General features: G+C 41.4%; 1 protein-coding gene across 4 annotated transcripts in view; it reads left to right on the top strand.

The window, feature by feature from the left end:
• The window catches only part of LOC126272290 (uncharacterized), a 369363-nt gene that overhangs the window by 186217 nt on the left and 161599 nt on the right, over nucleotides 1-21547 (top strand). For 2 of the 4 annotated variants that reach the window (XM_049975054.1, XM_049975052.1), the window contains exon 2: nucleotides 17272-17354. In XM_049975054.1, the coding sequence (XP_049831011.1) occupies nucleotides 17280-17354 (75 nt within the window). In that variant the 5' untranslated portion in view covers nucleotides 17272-17279. Of the gene's footprint in view, nucleotides 1-3418; nucleotides 3683-17271; nucleotides 17355-21547 lie in introns of those variants that run through there. The other 2 variants (XM_049975050.1, XM_049975051.1) reach the window with 2 other exon arrangements.

Raw genomic sequence — 21547 nt, forward strand, 5'->3', positions numbered from 1 at the left:
TGAATAAATCATCCTGTTTTTCTGAAATTGAAATAATTTGTTTCTCTGTAAACGTACATCAAATCTACGGATTTTAGTCCCGTTCGGAGAGTACCTTCGTGGTGCGTCGCTTTTGATTGTTTTACAGCGTATTACAGCCATCCGTTAACGACATTTTTTTCAGTTGGATGTTCATTGAGGTACAACATTATCCCAACGTTCTCTTATACTTCGTAAGCTACCTTTCATTATTTAGCCCGTATATTGTCGGGATTTCACTTTGGTTTTGGATAGCATCTCTGTTGTCCATCACCTTAATTTTATGTATGAGTTACGTTACAAGCTGTTTTCATCTTAGACCCTGAATTCTTGCTAGTTGCATTCAGTTTCGCTAAACTAGACTGGTCCGATATTTTTTTCAAATGTACACAGAATTTCGATTGGTAAACATTTCCGGTATCGTTCATTCTAGGTGACCACAGAAAGATTTTGTTCCCATTTACAGATAATATCTGTTGTTTATGCGACACTTAAGTATAGGTCATTGCTGTGCTTCCTTTGGAATTTACATTGTTTTTCTATTATGCCTAAGATCCTTCTAAACAAAGTTCTGTGTCAACCATTTGATCTACAAAATCTATTTAGAAAGTATGAGAAATATTGCAATATACTGGGCATCTGGTTCAATGACTGTGCAGTGGAGATGAATTTGAGCGTTCGTGGTTGTTCGTTATTTGTTATATACCATTTCGTAATGTGCTGAATCTTATCCACCTTATAAATTCTTTTGTTTGAATGCTTTTTATCGCTAGTGATAACAGTAATATTATTGTTAGTTGCTTGAAGACCATGTTTCTAGCTTAGTTTTTGAAACTTGATGAGGCTCATGTTCTCTCTCCGTTGGCTGTTATTCTTCTTCAATCTGTTTGGGTCCTGACTTCTTTGGAGCCTCATTCTCTCTTTGATCTACCCAACAGTGTAGCTTTGATGGAACTGAATTTTTCTGAGCGCTCTGGACGCCCTTATTAAATTTTTGGATGGTTTGGCGCAATTCTGCCGTCTAGAGCAAATTTTTCTATTTGACGCCACTTCGGCAATTTTCATGAGATGAAATGATAGAGATAGTACAAATTTCCAGTCCCCTGGTGGAGGAAATCCCTATTCGGCCGGGAACTGAATCTTGAACATCAGGATCCACTAGGCCACCAACTGCGGACAATTTTACGATGTGTGGCATAATCTTGTGTGTAAGCCTCATTGTTGGGAGTCTTCTAACATGCCCGTAAAATTACAAATTTCGTTTTCCGATATCTGCTACCAGGTTTTTCTCTACATCTACTTCAACATCTATAGTTCGCAAGCCACCTTGATGTGTGTGGAGGAAGGTACTTAGTATGTCAGTGTCGTTTATCCTCTTTCCTTTTCCAGTTACGAATAGTTCGCGGTAGGAAATTTGGCAGCGAGCCTCCGTGTGAAATTGAGTCTCTCAACTTTATCGCCAAGCTCTTTTTGTGAGATGTCCTTGGGATGAAACAATATGCTGGTGTTTTTTGACTCCTCTAGGAAAGCAGCCTCTGGGAACATTAACAGCGAATCGCACCGCGATGCAGAACGCTTGCCCTGCAGCATTTGACACTAGAGTTTGCTAACTATCTCCGTGGCCCTTTTGTCCTTATTAGACGAACCTGTAACAAAACACCATGCTCTTCTTTGGATCTTCCCTATTTCTTCTATAAATGCTATCTGGTAAGGATGCCACACTGACAAGCAGTATTCAATTGTTGGTCAAACTATGGTTTTGTAACGTGCCTTCTTTGTTAATGCACAAAATTTCATGACCAATCTTCCAATGAATCCCATTTTGCCATCTGCCTTTCCTGCAATTAGTTTTATGTGGTCTTTCCTCTTGAAATCCGCCCGTACACATAATCATAGATATTTTATGCAAGTAACTCCTTCCAGTGATTGTTCTGCAGTAGTGTACTCATACAATAATGGGTCTGTTTATGTACACGCAGTACGATACATTTGTTGATGTTGAGGAACAATTTACACCTCCTCCCACCAAAAGAAGATCCTCTGCGGGTCTTCATGCATTTCGCTACAATCTTCTCGGGTAGCGACTTCTTTGTGTTCAACGGCAACATCCGAAGCTGTCTGCTATGCCATTTACATACACTATAGTAAAAAGTAATGGACATATAACACTCCCTTGGAGTACGTTCGAAGACACCTTTAAGTTTGAAGACTTATTCCCACTGAAAAAGACGTTACGTGTTCCGTTTGCTAGAAATTCTTCACTCCAGTGACACAGTTGGTCTGAAATTTAGAATGCCCTTATTTTATTCACTAGGCGGCAGTGCGGAACTGTATCGAATTCCTTACCGTAGTGAAGAAACACGTCATTTGCCTGTGCGCCGGTATCCGCCACCCCTTGGGCCCTATGGACGGACAGATCGAACTTGGTTTTGCACGATCGTTGGTGTCGGAACCCATACTGATTCCCATAGATTGAATTTTTGTGCCCCGGAAATGTCATAACACTCGTGGTAAAACAAGTTCGAATATTCTACTTCTGATCGACGTCAGAGACACAGGCCCACAATTTTGTGCGTGTGTTCGACGTTCCGTTTTGAAAACGGGAAAACATGTGCTGTTACTTTACTGAATATCAGTTTGTATCCGACCACTATTTTTTTGACAAAATTTTTCGTTATAATCCTTCGACCTATAATCAGAATGTTTCTTAGATCGCCTTTTCTATTGAGAGTTGAAGTTTCGTTCGCGTAGACAGCTTATAGTTTGATCACCGTTTTGTAACATATAACGCTGGCATGTGTTGAGGTTATTATTGTTATTATTGCTATCACCAGTCATTGCAATGTTCACATAAACTTACCTGCATCATGGACCTGTGTAGATAATTTGAAGTTCCAAGAACTACACGCGAGAAATTTCAGTATGTTCAATTCCTAAGTGTTAATAAACCCAACAAAGGTGTCTTTCACGTGCGTTTATTACACCTCAACCGGTTTCGTTCGAGATGAACACCGTCAGATGGCATTCTCCGTCACTAAATTCTCAAAAAGTTACAGAAATGTGGCGGCGTCACAATTCACTGCTGTTTAATTGCCATATATTATTATAAAAGGATGATTCTGGAAGACGACGAGCACACTGAATAACTGTGCCGGCTCCCTGGCACCATCACGGCCAGCGGAACGTGCAGTGAACATACCAACGGGCAGCTGTTTACTGGCTGGAACCGCCTGGCAGGGCCGCGTTTTCGCTCTGTTTTCACACGTCGAAAAGATAACGGAAATACTACTTGTCTGGACTTTAGTATCGTCTACAGAATTTTTCAGAACGCCTGTGTTATCGGAAAGGTGACGCTCTCAGACCTTTGATAATTAAACGCCAATAAAAAGGAGCGTGATTTCCTCCGAAACATCAGTACACAGAAGTCTGCGGTCGAGAGGCACTAGCAGTCGGTGACGGATGGCAGCCTTATCGCACTTGCTTCTGATATCGCTGTAGACTTCGAACAGCTGTCACAATCCCCGCCTTTCTCGTGACGGTAGGTACTGAGCAGCAGAACGTGCAAGGACGCTAAAGCGAGGAAAGCTCGCTTCACAGCGGCTGCCACTGCGCTTGATTCGTTCTGAGAGTGAGGGACAGAGAAAGAATAGCCCTACAATACAAGGTGCGTTGTAAAAGTTACGGGAATTTCCTAATATTGCGTCTTGTATTAGTCGGATCTGTGCGATTTTTCGTTGTTGTGTCGGTAGATACGTTTGGTTCAAATGGCTCTGAGCACTATGGGACTCAACTGCTGTGGTCATCAGTCCCCTAGAACTTAGAACTACTTAAACCTAACTAACCTAAGGACATCACATACATCCATGCCCGAGGCAGGATTCGAACCTGCGACCGTAGCAGTCTCCCGGTTCCGGACTGCGCGCCTAGAACCGCGAGACCACCGCGGCCGGCAGATACGTTTGAAAAGTACCTGTAAGTGTTATATATTTCGGGTATTTAGTATGTTGTCAGCTATCCAAAAGGTTAAATGTGACTTGTCAGTGTCGTTGATTTTTTATTTTGTGTAAAACGGAATGTAAAATTTGTATTACATTTCGTTACGAGAACGGAATAAACTGCTGCAATGATTTAGAAATCTTAAACATTGCTTTTGGTGACTGCTATGATTAAAACACGGGTTTACGAATGGTGTAAGTGTTTTGAAGTTGGCCGTGAAGATACACTGAAGTTGTTGAGCGACTTGGATGTCCCAGCACACTATCAACCGACGAAATCATGAAAAATGTGGAGGAAACGTTTGTTAACGATCCTGAAATCGTAGTCGGAGAAGTCGCTGACACTTTTGTGATATTGGTTGGCTCAATACGTGAAATTCACTCACGTATTTGGTGAGAAAAGTGTGGCAGTAAAATATATTCAATATGTTGCATTTTGAACAAAATCAGCGGTGAATGCAAGTTGTACAGGAATCGCTAGATAAAATCAACAGCGGCGCAGAACTATGCAGAAAAGTGTCGTAGTCGATGAAGAAACATGGATCTACGGATATGACGTGAAAACTAAGGCTCATTCGCTCCATTGGAGGTATTTTGCATCTCCAAGAGCTAAAAAAATTCGACAAGCGTGGTCACATGTGAATGTTATGCTCACGGTGTTGTTCGATTTTTACTACATAATGCACGAAGAGTTCCTGCCACAAGGTAGATTGATCAATAGGGATTACTACTTACAAGCTCACGGCCGTTTCCGTCTAAAATAAAAGCCTTTGGGACGAAACTTTTTATATCTGTGGCACCACGACAATGCATCTGCTCACACTGTACTACATTGCTTCTGTCGCCAAAATTATTTTTTACGGAAGCAATACTACAATTTTGCCCCAGCCTCCACTTTTGCCAAATATGGCAGCTAGTGACTTCTTTCTGTTCCCAAAAATAAAGAACCTTTGAAGGCACCTCGTTTAGCAAGCACACAGGAGATTAAAACAGCTTCAGTGAGAGAGTTGAAACCTATCTCAGAGATAGAGTTCCAGAAGTGTTTCAGAGATTTGGAAAGGTGCTGGTGCAATGGACACTAGTTTGAGAGTGATGACACCAGTATACACGAATAAATAAAACTTTTCCAAGCTCTGAAAATTCCTGTTTTCTTTTTAATCCACCTTGTACACTACATGTATGTTACTTTACACCTTTCAGAGAACAGTTTGTTTTGTGAAATTCGCGCATAGCAGTTTGCCTACTTAGGAAACGCCGCATTTCAGTCCGTGTCACTTCTGACAACATTTTCATCCACTCTACAGCTGACACTGCTTTCTTTAAGCCGAATTACAGTTCTAGGTATTGCTCCCGATACAGTTTAACAAATAATGGTACATTTGTGTAGGACATGAAATATCGTTTCGTTACCGAAGTCACCATCGTTTAGGAACCATTTAAAGCACGTACAACCCCCCCCCCCCCCCCCGCGCTCTTTCTTTATGAAAACTGTAGTACGTGGGACATATGAAACAGACGCGCGCCTGTAATCCAGCAAAACCTGGTGTACAGGATTTTCACAAATTACCGTTAGAGACTTCTGCGAGTTGTAGAGGGAGTGAGTATATAATATACTGATTAGGAATCCATTTCATGAAACGTACCTTTTCAGTTCTAGGACAGTTTCAATTCATATGTTTAACTCACCCACTTTTGCCTTAGGAACTGAAGTAGACGGTGACGTATTACAATTATTGGCTAAAAATTTGAAAGGAAACACAACGAAACATTGCTTCATCACTTACGGACATTTGTTTGTATTAACACTTACGTTATTTGAAAACGAAAACAGAACCTAACTTAATGTACGTACGTAACAATACTAATGTATTAGAAAAAAGGTTCGATATGGCGGCCACAAATGTTGTTACAGACATTATACTTACGGAGCGTGTTCTGGTAGACACTCTCCATCTCACATGATGTCTCTTCAATTTCTCGTGCAGCGGCCAGAACTCGTACTAACACATTTTCCACTATCTCTACAGAAGTCCCGTAAATTAAACTTAGCATTAACTGTGATAAATGGATATTTCGTTATATCTCCTTTTGAATTGTTACCTAATATTACTGCTGCGTCACGCCTAATTCAATTTCTCTAGCAGAAGTAGATGAGTTAAACATCTGAATTGAAAGCGTCGTAGAACGTAAATGGTACGTTTCTGGACATGGGTTCCTATACAAAACATTAAGCAGTTACTCCCCTCTACAACTTCTACAAGTTTTTAACGGGAATTTCCGAACGCCGTGTATATTGCCATAATAACAGCTCCAGAATTCAGCCTGTAAAGGTGTTATGAGTTACACTGAAGTCCAAAGAAAATTTAAATTTACCGCTTTTTATAATACTGTCAACACAGATACTTCGCCTATCAAATACCAACGGTATGCGCCAATCATCTGTTATTTGAATGTTTGGTCAGGAAGCTAAATACACCTTTCGTTTTTTTTTTTTTTTTTTTTTTTTTTTAATACTTACAGTACAGATCTCCTTGCTCGCCATTATTACCAAGTTGGCAATTTCTTCACCGCTCTCACACAGTTTTTTCATAGTTTGTGTGGACTACTCACCTTACACAGTGTTGGGTGCTATAAGCATGGCATTCAGTATTCACACCTCCAGCATTCAATTATAAGTAAATACAAGAGAGAATCACAATACAATACGTTCTCAGTTACATTAATGGTGTCTTTTAACAGCATGTGAAATAGATAACTAACGGGTTGCGATAAACTGCGGTTTTCAGTTAACCTTTACCATGGTTTCAACGGAGTTAAACCCGAGTTCTTGAGAAAGACAAGAAACAAACTTCGCACCAGCAAACAACCGGTAAAACTACCTCCATATGAAATGTGTCGTCAACGGTCTGTACGTGCATATGTGAAAGTTAATATACCTAGAATCAAGAGCCAATATGAACATGGTTTTATATTTTAAGTTATTGGTTTTGCTGAAGTGACAAGCCCTTGATTCTAGGGGGATTAACTTTCATATATGCACTCACAGATCGTTGACGACACATTTCATGTTGTAACGGGACATGCTCCTCTAGCATTACTTTTCCTCAACAGTAGTTATCGACTCCAGTATTATTCTTCGAATTTGGAACAGGTCAGTGTTAACTCAGCCACGTTTCTGAATACTTTCATATATTTTATACACACTATGTTATATTTCAAGTTAAAATTTATGAATACGAATTACTTTATTTTCGGTGTATAGCGAATTATAGCCGATAATTATTAGCAGCTGGCCGTTGTGGCCGTGCGGTTCTAGGCGCTACAGTCTGGAGCCGCAGGACCGCTACTGTCACAGGTTCGAATCCTGCCTCGGGCATGGATGTGTGTCATGTCCTTAGGTTAGTTTGGTATAAGTAGTTCTAAGACTAGGGACTGATGACCGCAGATGTTAAGTCCCATAGCGCTCAGAGCCACTTGAGCTATTTGAATTAGTTTAAAAGCCGGCCCGGATGGCCGAGCGGTTCTAGGCGCTACAGTCTGGAACTGCGCGACCTCTACGGTTGCAGGTTCGAATCCTGCCTCTGGCATGGATGTGTGTGATTTCCTTATGTTAGTTAGCTTTAAGTAGTTCTAAGTTCTAGGGAAATGATGACCTCTGAAGCTAAGTCCCTTAGTGCTCAGAGCCATTTTTTAGATTAAAAATACTTAATTAGTAAAAAATATTATGTGAACTGCTTGATAATCTGAAACTGACACAACGATATCGTTATAGATCCCACTCTAGATGCCTTACATCTAGAAAAAGACGAAATGCGTCTGGGAAAAATAAATTGAGTTGGAGTAAGGAAAACAGTTTTATTTACAAAACAAGTATTACTCTGCTTGCTGCGGGGGATGGCAACGCAAGAAACCGTTGCAATTTTCAACATTTGTCATTATACAATCAGTGGGTAAAATATTCAATATGTTCTTGTACATCATTAGGTTATTAAATGTTAACAGAGTCTTCAAACTTGTGAATAACTATTGTTCACTCCACGCTAGACACTGTCTAACGACTTGTTTCTTGTGGGCGTAGAGGAGGCAGCCAGCACTCTCATTCAGATCAATGCTGGCGCCGTCTAAACATTCCATTACTGAAGCGCCGGCTGAGAACTGTCACGAGAAACATCTACTGGTATATGCCGGAGTCGTACCACTCTCGCTATGACGTTTTCGGAACTACGTACATATGTGCCGTCCTTTACATTGATATGAAAGAGGCAGCTTGCTATTCGCACCAGGTCTAAATTGCAGCCACAACAACGGGAGTGCAGTAGGTGCGAAATTTAGTTGTATTGGTTCATCCTTTAAGGCTCTGCCTCCTTCATAATCGTGTCGGCAAATTCTCTTCCTCTTATGTCACAGTGCTCCGTCAAGCAAACAACGAAGAAGTAAGTCTCCCACATGTTTCATTATTAGAAACACCACGTAATTGTTGTTGTGGACTACATTTGCGTTAGGAGCATTAACGAAGAGTTATGGTTGTATCATCATCTATGTTTCCAGCATGCCTTCTTCCATTGCTAAAAATTTTTCCGTTACCGCAGGGGTTTCTGCGGGAGGTGTGAAGTCCAAGAAAGCTGCTGGGAAGCTGGAAGCTATTGTTGTCAGGGAACTGCTGGAGGTGTGCAGAGACCGGCGTGTAGAATGGCCGGTGTCCATTTCTGCAGCTGTTGGCGCCTTCCTCTGGGGAGCGAAGTTCGGCCCTGAAGTCGCCACTTGTGCGGGCAGCGTTATCTGACAGCCGCCCAACGTCTTCTCGCTCACTCTCTGGGGCGCACACAACTGCTGCACACAAACGTCTCCCAACAGGATGCCGAAGCAACAGTTCCTATCACGACAGATACAGACTTCTAGTGGAAGCGTGTTACACTCCTCATGCAGTGAAAATTGAAGACCGGGCCAATGGTTCAAGTTGTTTCGAAAACGAAGCAAAGAAAAAATGCAAATGGAACACTTCCGTTCTTTTCACAGTAATCTCCATAGATCTTAATGTTTGTTGGGAATTTCAGTTTCTTGAAACTGTCAGTGGTATTTTATTTGTTTATTATTATTATTATTATTATTATTATTATTATTATTATTATTATTAATGTTAGTTCCACACGATTTTGAGTGCACACGGAAATGTGATTCACATTATAGTGCCCTGCAGCTTTGATAATTGCTTACCCACTCAGGATTGACCTGGTAGCGGCTTGTGATGATACTCAGCTGAAGACAGCGCAGCTCGGTCAATTTGTGAACGTGTTTTCCACCAGTTTCCCACCGTGTTGACTTCTGCCCATCATACAATTTATGTCCAGATCAGGAACAGGTGTTCCAATTACCCAGACATTTGTGAACTGTAGCGTTACCTCTATCTCTCCAACTCCTGTTATTTTCGATATCAATTCTCAAGGTCACTCATCCTATTTGTGTTTGTATCTGCTGTACTTTCTCTTTCGTCGTACTTTCTGTCGGTTAACCACGTACTGGGTGTTTAATAGTTTTCGTTGTATCTGGTAATCGCTTGGACCACTAATCCAATCGTAAACACATTTCCTTGCTCACGGTGTGCTTTTCATACATTTACACCAGAATCACATAAGTCTTAAGTTTCAAATTTATTCACAATTTTTCACAAAATTTGATTAGGTCCAACGTTTTGCAGTAAACGGCAGTAGCTGCAATTGGGGTTCAGGTGGTTGGTCATATGTGTAACACAATAAGCTGAGGTATCTGTAAACATAATGCCATAAAAATATTAGTCGATTTGTGATTGCATCATAAAGTTATTCTCGATTAAGTACGTCAAATTACGTACCCATTTCTCACCATTTGCCGGAAGTTTTAATTTTCTGCTTTAACATGAAGAAATCTGCGGATGTGGCTGATAAAATGCTGGGTGAGACAATGGTGAGCAAACTATTAGTGAAAGACCGTGCAAAGAATGTTTTCAATGCCTTAAGAACGCTGATTTTGATGTCGGAGACCGGCATGGCGGTGGAAGACAGAAGGTTTTCCTAACCACTGAAGCAGACGAAAACAGTCACAGGACATGATTATCGAAAGCAATTGATGCTTTCGGGTCCAGAACTGAAACACAAACGGCTGCAATATAGCGGTAGAAACGTAAAGGTAATTTTGCAGCAGGTCAGAGCTCGACTGCATGTCGCAAAACCTGTCAAAATATACATGGAAATGTTGAAATGAGAAGCCTTATCCCTCCCGCCGTATTCTCCATACGTTGCTCTCTCTGACTACCACCTTTTTCGATCAGTGATATACAGTCTGGTTGACCATCACTTCCGATCATACGAAGAAGTGCAAAATTGAATCGATTCATGGATCCCCACAAAAGACGCCCATTTTTTCCGCCACGGGATTCATATACTATCCCAAAGATGGGTGAATGTAGTGGCCAGCGATGGGCAAGACTATGAATCATAGTTTTTTGTAAGTTTTTCACAATAAAAAAAGCGGAAGCAAAGTTGTAGATCTAGTATGTTTACTCGTTGCTCCAGTTCACTAAGAAACAAGTCCACACATTTACTACATTTGGTTAGCTGAGTAAGAGGAAAGAACTACATTTTAGTGCAGTACACGTTACTTGACACTATTCGAATGTGTTCACTAACAAAATTTTTAGACACACTGCTCTTCATATAACTGTCCACTCTCTCAACTTTTTAAAGACGCTCTATATTTTATACATACACAAACCCCTATGTAATGCGCAGTTGTCCACTATATGTCATGAAAGGCCTATCCGTCACCGTAGAAGGATTGGGACTATTGTGTTGACAGTAGAGAGTCAGTAACAGCAGCGCTCGTTAGCCACGTGAGCCCAGTGACTTCGAACGTGGACTAGGGCGCTGGGTGTCACCTGGTTAATCAATCTATCAAAGCCATTTCAACTTTCCTAAGGCTGCCCAAGTTGACAGTTGCTTATGTGATTGTGAGGGGGAAATGAGAAAGAGCAACGACAGAGAAACCAGCACCGGGGTGATATGATGCACCGACCGCCAGGAACCGTCGAGCATAGCGAAGGATGATCGCATGAAATCAGCGGCAGGAATCACTGTTGAGTTTCGAAGTGCTACCAGCAGACCAGCGCATAGAATGACTGAGTTTAAAAGAATTTGGTTCAGTGGTCCTGTACACTGTGCTTTGTCACACTTGAGGTGATGAAAAGAGCAACACCACTGGACAAAGGGTATGTAGGAACGACTGATTTGGAGTGGTGAATTACGCTCTGCACTGTAACAGTCAGATGGTCCCGTTTTGATTTGGCGAATATCTGGAGAATGTTACCTGGCACCGTGTGTAGTGCCAACAGTAAAGTACACATCAGGCCGGATTAGAGTTTCCGTGGTTCGTGTGTAGTCCCCTTACTGTGCTTAAGAAAACGCTAAATGCGAAAGGAAGAGAATAAATTTTGCAGCATTACGTACTGCAAACAACAGAGGAACAATTCGGAGATCATGATTGTTTATATCAAAATTACAACGCTCTCTGTCATAAATCAGCATTTTTGAGGCAACTGTTTGGCTCTGAGCACTATAGGACTCAAGTGCTGTGGTTATCAGTCCCCTAGAACTTAGAACTACTTAAACCTAACTAACCTAAGGACATCACACACATCCATATCCGAGGCAGGATTCGAACCTGCGACCGTAGCAGTCGCACGGTTCCGGACTGCGCGCCTAGAACCGCGAGACCACCGCGGCCGGCTAACTGTTTGTGGACAGTAACAGTCCTGAAGTGAACTTGCCTGCTCTGAGTTCCGAACTGAACTCCGTGGGAACTCCTTCAGGCTGAGTTAGAACTTGGACTTCATTTCAGGCCCAAGCGTTTCGGATGTCGAGGAAGAATGGACTGCCATTCGTCTAAAGACATTCAGACATTCAGACACCAGCAGATTTCAAAATGTTATAGAGGAGAAGGGTGGACACACGCCATATTAATTGTTCACTAATAGGTTTCCAGACGTTTTCGACGAGATAGTGTAACTTATACAACCATAACTACACATTACAGAAAGTGATAGAGGTTTCGTTTCTGTTACTTTTAAATTGCATGTGATGATTAGTTTCGATCACTGATAGTCGCTAAGATATGGGCTCTATAAAAGACAAACGAGACATGGTTGCGTATATGAATGTGTTACAAACACTTGTATTAGCAGTAAAGACTCTTTCACTTTTGTATATTTCAAGAAAATGGACGGTTATTATTACTGTTATTATCAGCAGTTACCCATCCAAGACAGTCTATTAAGGTAATTTGCTAATCTGCAAATTTACAACTTGTTTATGGAACATTATGAAGGTTTCTAAACATCATATGAATTTTGAAGTCCAGGATTCGTCTGTCTTGCGGTCTCGTACATTTGCTGAAAGGAAATGATTCAGCGTGCTGGTTACAGATTGTTTAGCGCTGAGCAAGAGGTGTTCTGTACCTCCAAGTTTTCTTCATATAAACGTTAGACATTCAGGAACTATACTCACCTCGCCAAGCCCTTTTCTGCGTAGCGTCACACCAGCTGGCAGTCTGCCCTTTTGTCTCCCACGTCTGGCAAGACAACTGAAAGCCTGAAAGCAGGCTATTCAGGTTTTGTGTACGTCTTGCGGGCGCCTTGTTTCGTCACAATTTCATTCGTTGAGCGGAAGATGATGCAATTCGTGCTGTTGTAAGGAGACAACACATTCTTGACTTCAGTCTAGGACGTTATGCTTCATTCCCATACACGGAACGTCTGACGACATCTCCCCGTTCTTTCTACTCAACCTGTGTCGCTGATCTGAGTCTAAAATCCGGGGCTTCTGTGCATATGAAATGCCTCATTTTGGCAACTGAGGCAACCTATCAAGATATGGTCCGTCTCATGCATTTACATCTCATGTATTGACTCAAAAGTGATCACGTAGCTGATTATCAGTACAGTCTCTCTCTTATAGACTTTCGTTGCCTAGATCTAGTTCCGTTAGCAAGACATCTGGGACAAATAATGTATTTTCAAGTAGGCATTCTACAATGTAAATTCATCCCTAAAAATCTGTTCACTTTTATGAGTGACTTTTATATGGCCGTTGTCTCTAATGACTTTCGAGTGGGTTTAAAGTGTTGTCTTGCATTTGTCGAATTACATATTTTAGAGTTAAACAGTACCTTAAATCAGCACTTATAATCTCAAACCATTCATCAAGATGTTTTACCTGATTTGTTAGAGATTTACTATACTGCAAAAGTTATTGCCCTGTTCCTTTATAATCTGTAGCACATAACGTTTACAGACTTTCTGACGGAAGCAGAGACAGTTTATTTGAAGGGCTACGAACTGTCATAGTGTGACATTATGAATTAAAGAACGAGCAAAGGCTTAACTTTTAGTTATGGCGGCATCGTTATAGAAGGCGCACGAGATTGGAGTGGACAAAGGTATCGGTGGAAATCGGCGATGAGCTGTTAGAAACTCTGCTAACAATCACCTCAGCTGATGTATGTAGACCATGGACAACTTAAATGAGTGTCACATTAAATGTTGCTGAAAACCACGGAATTCGGAAATAAAGGGCACTGCAATTTATCACGTTCACACAACTAAATCGTTGCAGTATTGTTTATTGAAATCTCGAAGACAGTGAGAATTCCGAAAAGAGAATATGTAATATTATTGGTCGGAATCTCATAGAGCAATGAGAAATCCACAAAAGAGAGCCATTGAGTATCAGATTAGTTATACATTGTTAACTCTGTAGGGTGCAGTGGTATAAGTTTGAAAGACGTCCTTGATAACAAAAATGTTAAAAAAATACATTACTTTCAAATAAGATAACTGATTATACATAGTTCTCATTTTCTATGTAGATGGATGTAACTGGTGTTGTAGTCAAAGTTTAATGTTTTAACTTCCGAAAAATTGTAAAAACATAATTTAGTAATAAATCGTATCTTTCCTTACATGTTGCAGTATATAGAGCGAAATAATTTATTTTTCTACCTGAATATCCCGGTGGAGCTCTTGACTTGATTGAATTTCCATAGTTATTTTACAATAAAATGTAAATAGATCTAACATTATTGAAATAGCAGCCAACTGTTGCATAACAGTTAGTTAAAAGTAAGTATGAAATTGTGTTAGAATTACGACAATTACTCATTTCTGTGCAGTCCCTATGCCTGTGCGTCGCAAATGCAACTAAACTTGCATTTGCATGTATTTACAAGCGATCTCACAAAACCCCTGTATCAAAAGATACTTCCCAGTAATAGTAACAAAATCACTCTATTAAAATTAAGGGGTTGGTTTCTAAATCAGAAAATTTGCTATATGTGTGTACAAATTTCTTGACAATACAGCTACATGAAACATTACCTTAAATGAACCATTTCTTGGAAAAGTAAGATAAGAAATAAAAGAAAATTTCAAGTCATTCTTTACACAAAATGAATTACAGTGTAACAGATAGTGTTGCTTTTGTCTAGCGAAGCAATATATGTCATATACATCACATTATCTTACTCTTTTTACTGACAACGATACTACTTGAACATACATTGTAATTTCAGTCCCTCTAGTGGCAGCTTATTGTACCAACTGATTTAATCTGGTGGCTGTCACGTGTCTCCATCGGCGCAAGGGGTAACTTGCCGGCACCGACAGGCGTGTGCAACATGCCGCTGGCCAAAGAGAACAATAAGTTAAATGACCAGTCCAATAACAGAACAATTTATTTGAAGCAAAAAATACGCTTATCTGTCTCGCTCTCCACGGTTGTGCCTGAACGAACATACGTGGTTTTATGTATGCAGTTCAGTGTCTTCAGGTACAGATACGTGAAGCAGCCTCACACCCTGAGCTGCGTGGAATTACTGTTCAGAATGTCTACTGTAGTTGCTGTAACTCGTGTTCGTTGACACCACCAATAGACGGTTCATTGGAGGCTGATAGTCCCGCGGCGGCCCGATGATACCACAACTGTCTACTGGAGGCGGGAACAGATCTTAACCTAGTAATAACAGAATCTCACTCTCGTTCCACGGCCGTATACGAAAACAACCGCGTTACGGTGACGCCTCGCAACTCTGTGGAGGTGCGGTGACTTCCTCTTCTAGATCGGCGCCCTAGGATGCTCTATGAACATCTTTACGGTTGTCGGTGCTGATCTGCCGTTATCGATTATGATGAAATTGCAGATCATAGCGTTGACAGCAGGGAGGAATAAATCTGTTGATAGGAATACTTTTCGAATCTATTCACTCGCGTGAAACAACAACTTAACGGCAATGTAATGAGGCGCGAAAAATGGAAAACAATGCTGGAGGCTTATCGTTTAAGACAGGTCGCATTTTAAGGAATTTACACCTGAAGAGTGTGTTCCGTCCACCTTCTAAGATTAGGGCACTGCTCGGCTCTGTGAAAGATGATTTGGTGCGTAGGAAACGCGGTGTGTACAAAATTCTGTGTCAAGGTGGGAAAGCTTACATTGGCCGTTCGATTCGCACAGTGCATGACAGGTGTGTGGAACATCGCCGTCATACGAGCCTACAACAGCCGGAAAAATCGGAAGTAGCAGAACACTGCTTAAATGAGGGGCACAGTATGCAATTTCATGAAACTGTGGTAGTTGCCAACATTTCCGGTTTTTGGAACAGTGTCTATAAAGAGGCGATTGAAATAAGGTTGGCTGATAATTTAATCAACAGAGACAATGGGTTTCCTCTTAGCCAGACATGGAATCCTGTATTATCTCGCATCAAAATTGAACGTTCTTCGGTGCGGCCCTGAGTGCGATGTATCGTTGCCAGCAGTGTTCCGCTAAGGGCGACGCCACCTCCCTTTCTTGGAGGGCAGCAACCGTGATGGGTAGCGCATGCGCCGTGTACTGAACGGTGGCCTATATAGGACGCCGATTTGCAGCCTGGCGTCAGTTCTCAGCAGGACCCATGAGCAGAAGCAGCATTTTCCTAAAGATGGAAACCAGTTGGATCGCCGAAATATCGAGTCAAGTTGATTTTAGGATCCGGCAGAAAACCTGAAGAGATTTTGAAGACTTATTAAGCCGGGAAAGCCTACGTAATCACAAAAGGCTGCTCATCTGGACGAGTTCCATGGAGACCGTATCTTGGGATTGCGGGAGGCGGGGTAGCCTTGTCCTCATACTGCGTTCTACACCGGTCGTACGGAAACCTCCATTCCAGATTTCTGGCAGCAATTGATATAGGAAGGCACACATGCATGGCATATGGGACGTGGACGTCCAATTTGCACCACATAGAGGGAGCACCGAAAGGTTGTTCGCCAAACGCGAGCAGATCCGTCGGGAACGATAGGAGCCATTCAGGGGGCTGTTCTGCCGTCTGTGCAACAACCTAGCAAGTGGTAGTACATTGCATAGCGCAGGGTTCGCTGCCCACGCCAACCATTATGACTCCAGCCATTCACACCCCCACAGCGTTGCGCCCCACTCAAATGGTGTCAGCAACCACTGCCGTGGTGCAGTGCGAACTGGCAGAAGATTTTTTTCAATGACGAGTCGCGCACTTCTACCTTGGAGGCGACAACCACCGTATGTGTATCTGGAAGTGCAGTGGAGTGCCCCATGAAAACCGGTTTGTGATATCCCATCACACGTTCCGCCATTCTGGTGTGATGATATGGGGGGCGTTATCCTATAGTGCTCATTCACCATTAGTGTCCCTAATGGGCTCTGTAGCAGCTGCACGATACCTCAATGAAGCCCTGCAGGCTGTAGCTCAGTTGCTCGGGCACGGTAAGCCACATCGCCCGATCTCTTCCCGATTGAGAATGTGTGGGGTGCCATAAAGTGTGGCAACATGGCTCCACCTCCACCCACCAATCTGTAGGATGTGTACGTTCAGTTACTAGCGGCGTGGGATGGATAATCACAATAAAATGTCTGAGACTTGTAAATCTCCACGCCGCACTCCATGATCCTTGTATTCACAATAAGGGGGCCTGACGTGCTAACAAGTAAGTTTCTTGCCCATGTAGAGCACTACATGTTGGTCCACGTTGAAAGTGTAATCATTTCGTACGTGTGGTACAATCTACTTGCCTACCACGAGTGATCGCCCTCTTCATTGTTCTTGTGGGTGCAGCTCTTCTTATGGCGATCGTTGTTTCTGAGTGGAAGTGCAAATGATGTTTCTATGACCATTGTTTTATGTATAGAGATGTATTATTTACATTTATCTCTTTTCATTTCAGAATAAATTATGGCGCTAGCAGTGGAGAAGAATTTCGTCTGGGTCCTGGTGGTGCTTGGGTATCTCGTTACCATAAGTCTCCAGGTATATAGTTATAATAGATAAAAAAATAATCTTCTCGTCCATTTCTGCTGATTTCTTCTCAATGTTCCAAATCCAGCGTCCTATAACTGTTGTTCCTGTGCAGCAGTATTAAAATGATGTATCGCAACTGAATGTGAACATAATGTGGGAGACAACGTTCAGTCAGGGCTACTGCCAAAATGATTCTCCAATGGATAAAGTAAGCTAGTTATTTTCCCTCATGACATGTAAGTGATGTCTCATATCTACAGTGACCTCCACAGTCCCCAGCTCCTGACGGTGGAAACATGCAGTGTTGATATTTGAACTGCCGGTATGCTGATATTTCATAAAATGTAATAGTCAGCTTAATTACCTCGCGGTGAGCTCATGCAAAACCATTGAATAGATAAGTATTAACTACACATTGTACTTGTAATTGAGAAAGGCTATATTAAACCATAGATGGTACAGACACTGCATGACATCATTATATTGAAAACAATATATCAATCAGGCAGATTAAGTAACAAACGCCATCTTTTCTTTGTTACAGTGTTTTCAGTCAAAATTTGTTGAATATAATGGTTTAGTTAATTATAGGGAAAAATGAGTAAAATCCAATATTAGATCTAAGGGAAGGAAATTTGGCAGCAGTAATCAAACGCTTTGGTAGAGCGTCTTGCAGATAATTACTAAATTAGTATCGAATAATGACGGATGCGGCGCTTTTTGCAGAATTTGTATGACGTAGATGTGATTTGTTGGAATACTACTTTCTAAAAAATTTCAGTAACTACGATTTGCAGTGAAACTTCATTAAGTGAAGTATGACGTTAAGTTATACTAGAAATACTTGGAATATATAGCTGCTTCTGAGGTAGTCATTTGTTTCGACATAATAGCACAGCTTAAATTGCTGGTGGATTATCATGCAACATTGATATTTACAAACTTCTTTGTTACACATATCTGGAGTGTCTTCGGGAATATGTCGCGATTTCCGAGATGTTTACTAGATCCAGATCGAGTAGTACAACTTAAATTGGTGTGAATGATATGAGCAGCAATGGTATTTACATTCATGACTGTCCCGAACATAAGGCGTCTCTCTCGGAATGCTGTATGTCGTGAGGATCCACCATCCTGTATAACCTGTTACCAACTGAATCACTGTATTTCAGCTTATACTCTTAAAGATCATTTTCAGCATAAGGTACGGCTGCTTTTATGATTCAAGTAATAAGACTGTCTCTATATAAGTATTATATATACTGGTTTAAAAATCCTACGTGTACAGAAATCTAGAGTGTTTAGAGGAGATTAAAAAACTACTTTTTCATGTGACAGAAGTGTGACGGGTGCACCGTTTCGCTGCTAGAGTCGTTGAAGGATCCCACACTGTATCTCCATTATCTCCATTGGTCCAAAGATCACATTTGTTTTGACTGCTTTGTACGCAGCTTGCTGACACTGATACCTGGTTTGCAGCACAGCCACGTCTTACCGGTAGCAAACGTGACTTTTCATTTCTGCTAGCAGCGTCCACGTTCTTGGATAAATAATTATATTTTTATTGCATATTTGCATATTTTATTTTGTGTTTACATGTAAGTTTGCACATATGTCTTCATATTCTTGATAGTTGATGCGACTGTGTCTCACGACGATCCCCACAACTGTTCGCTCTACACATCAGAGAACATTTGGGCAATGTTCCTCCTGATCGTTGGATTGAGAGTGGTGGTCCACCACGTTCTCTCACTAATACGGATTTCTTTTCCTGATGGCGGATGAATAGTTTGGGGTACGAGGCGCTGGCAGATATGCCAGAAGAGTTGGTAGCCCGTTTGAGAGAAGCTGCAACTTCATTCGTAAAACATTTGACAAGCGGAGGCCACGACTCTGGGTTTACGGATTTACTTCAAAACTTTGTAGACCATTGGTAGACCATTATAACAACATAATGTGCAAGTAGTAAAGTGCAGTACTCTGCAAATTTCTAGAAAATCACAATAGAGGGTTTACGCGTCTATTATGGAACTGATGGGATCGTCTGTAGGCCGGCCGTTGTCACCGAGCGGTTCTAGGCGCTTCAGTCTGGCATCGCGCGACTACAACGGTCGCAGGTTCGAATCCAGCCACAGGATTGGATGTGTGTGATGTTCTTAGGTTAGTTAGGTTTAATAGTTCTAAGTTCTAGGGTACTGATGACCTCAGATGTTGAGTCCCATAGTGCTCAGAGCCATTTGAACCATCTGATCGTCCGTAGGAGGTCACTGTGGTGAAGCGATTAGCGTTCTTGCCTACCAAGAAGGTATTTAGCGAGGCCATGGCTGCAGTCTTGTAAGCTTCTGCTTCTTAAACTATAGTTTTTCATCTCTGGTTGCATTATTCAATTAATATGACAGTTGAGAGGTAATATAATGACCGAAAACCTCGTGCGTTTTCATGAAGTTGTAATAAATTTCAAGGACGAGGAACAAGCTCGAAAAACCCAAATCAGACCTCCATAAATAATTCTGCGAATAAAGTTATTCACAGTCAGTGATTAGTAAGTCACAATCTGTCTGACCACAAAAATAATGTACAGCTACTCGTCGAATGAGCTCTCGACATCACACATTGCAAGATGGTATTTGTCATACAGACATGGAAAACGTGAAATGAAACTTGATCAAAGAACATACAAATACACACATCATTATATTACCTCTCAACTGTTACATAAATTAAGTAATATGACCGGTAATGAAAAAAATAGATTAATGGTTAAGTTCGAGTGGGGTTCGAACCACCGTTCTATACACGTCCGTCTGACAAATTTAGAACGCTAATCGCCCGACTACCATGAACTATAACGTTCTGCACAGGTACGTAAGGCACATAACAGACGCGTAAAACATCTCTTTCGCTTTTCTCGGAATTACAACGGTAGTGCACTTGCACATTATGTTGTTTTAATGGCCTAATGAAGACGTACAAAGTTTGAAGTAAATCCTTGATCCCAACGTCATGGTCTCCCGTAGTGAGTATGTGGAACACTGCGATACCATTTGTGTATGACGACAATTCGAGCAAGAACTCGAAACAAGTATTCATCTCACGACGGTTTGAACACAGTCTCTGAACATCACTAATGTCGAAACCTCCATAAAATTTGCACCTGTGGCTCTTTTATCATCTCAAAAAGTTTTTAATATTTTCTCGTCCAAACAATCTAAGTTTTGTATACGTAACATTTTATAACCTATATGTATTTAAATAGAATATGTTAATGTCGTATAGTAGCTTTCGGTCTTATATTAGCGTTTTACCAGGGAAAATATGTGAAAGGAAGTAATACTTCGTTTCAATGGGAAATTTTTTTTTTTTTTTTTTTTTTTTTAAAAGAGCAAAGTGTTGCTAACTGATTTTCAAGTTTAAGGCATTAAATTTTACAACGACGACATTATTTTCGCTGAGTTAGTATTTTTTTTTTTTACTTAGGCCACTACAGACCATTTTGTGCTACCCTATATATCTATTCTCCTGTGGACAATTCCACATATACTGAGTGGTTTTAATTAAACCTTTCCTATTTAACACGTTGTAATACGGAAACTAATTACCGTATGAGGACCAAACTTGGTTGCATTAATTTCAAGGACATGGGGAAGAGAGATAATGCAGAATCAGTTCAACTGAAACACTTTTAATGTGCTGCTACCGTACATCATACCATTACATACCGGTAACATTACTGCTAGAAAAGGAGCTCAATACGCCGACCGTCATTGTCCAGGAGAGTCTGAAAGCACAGGATTGCATTCTGCACTGCAGAGCAAAGCATGTCCGAAGGTATGCTGGCCACCTGTCTTGATGCGCTGCTCTTCAGATCAGCACGTGTGTGTGAATGTTCCCTGATAAGCCCTGTCCTTAAGTTAGCCGCACAACCAGATATCACAGGGTGTAGGATCATGTGATACTGCCGGCCAAGCGTTTCTAAACGATCGGCTAATTATTCGATCGTTTCCAAGTGTGTTTCGGAGAGGCAGGTGAACTTCACAAATGTGCGGTGGGTCCCCATCTTGAGTGGAAACTGTTGAGTTCAATGCGTCTCTCTCCCGTAGGGTGGATATGACATGCTGGCAAAGCAAATCTCAGTAACGCTGGCCAGTCAAGCTGCAACTCTTTGGTCCTTGACCACCAACCTGTTAAAAAAAAGAATCGGC

The sequence above is a fragment of the Schistocerca gregaria genome, chromosome 5 (assembly GCF_023897955.1).
Source record: "Schistocerca gregaria isolate iqSchGreg1 chromosome 5, iqSchGreg1.2, whole genome shotgun sequence".
NCBI lineage: Eukaryota > Metazoa > Arthropoda > Insecta > Orthoptera > Acrididae > Schistocerca > Schistocerca gregaria.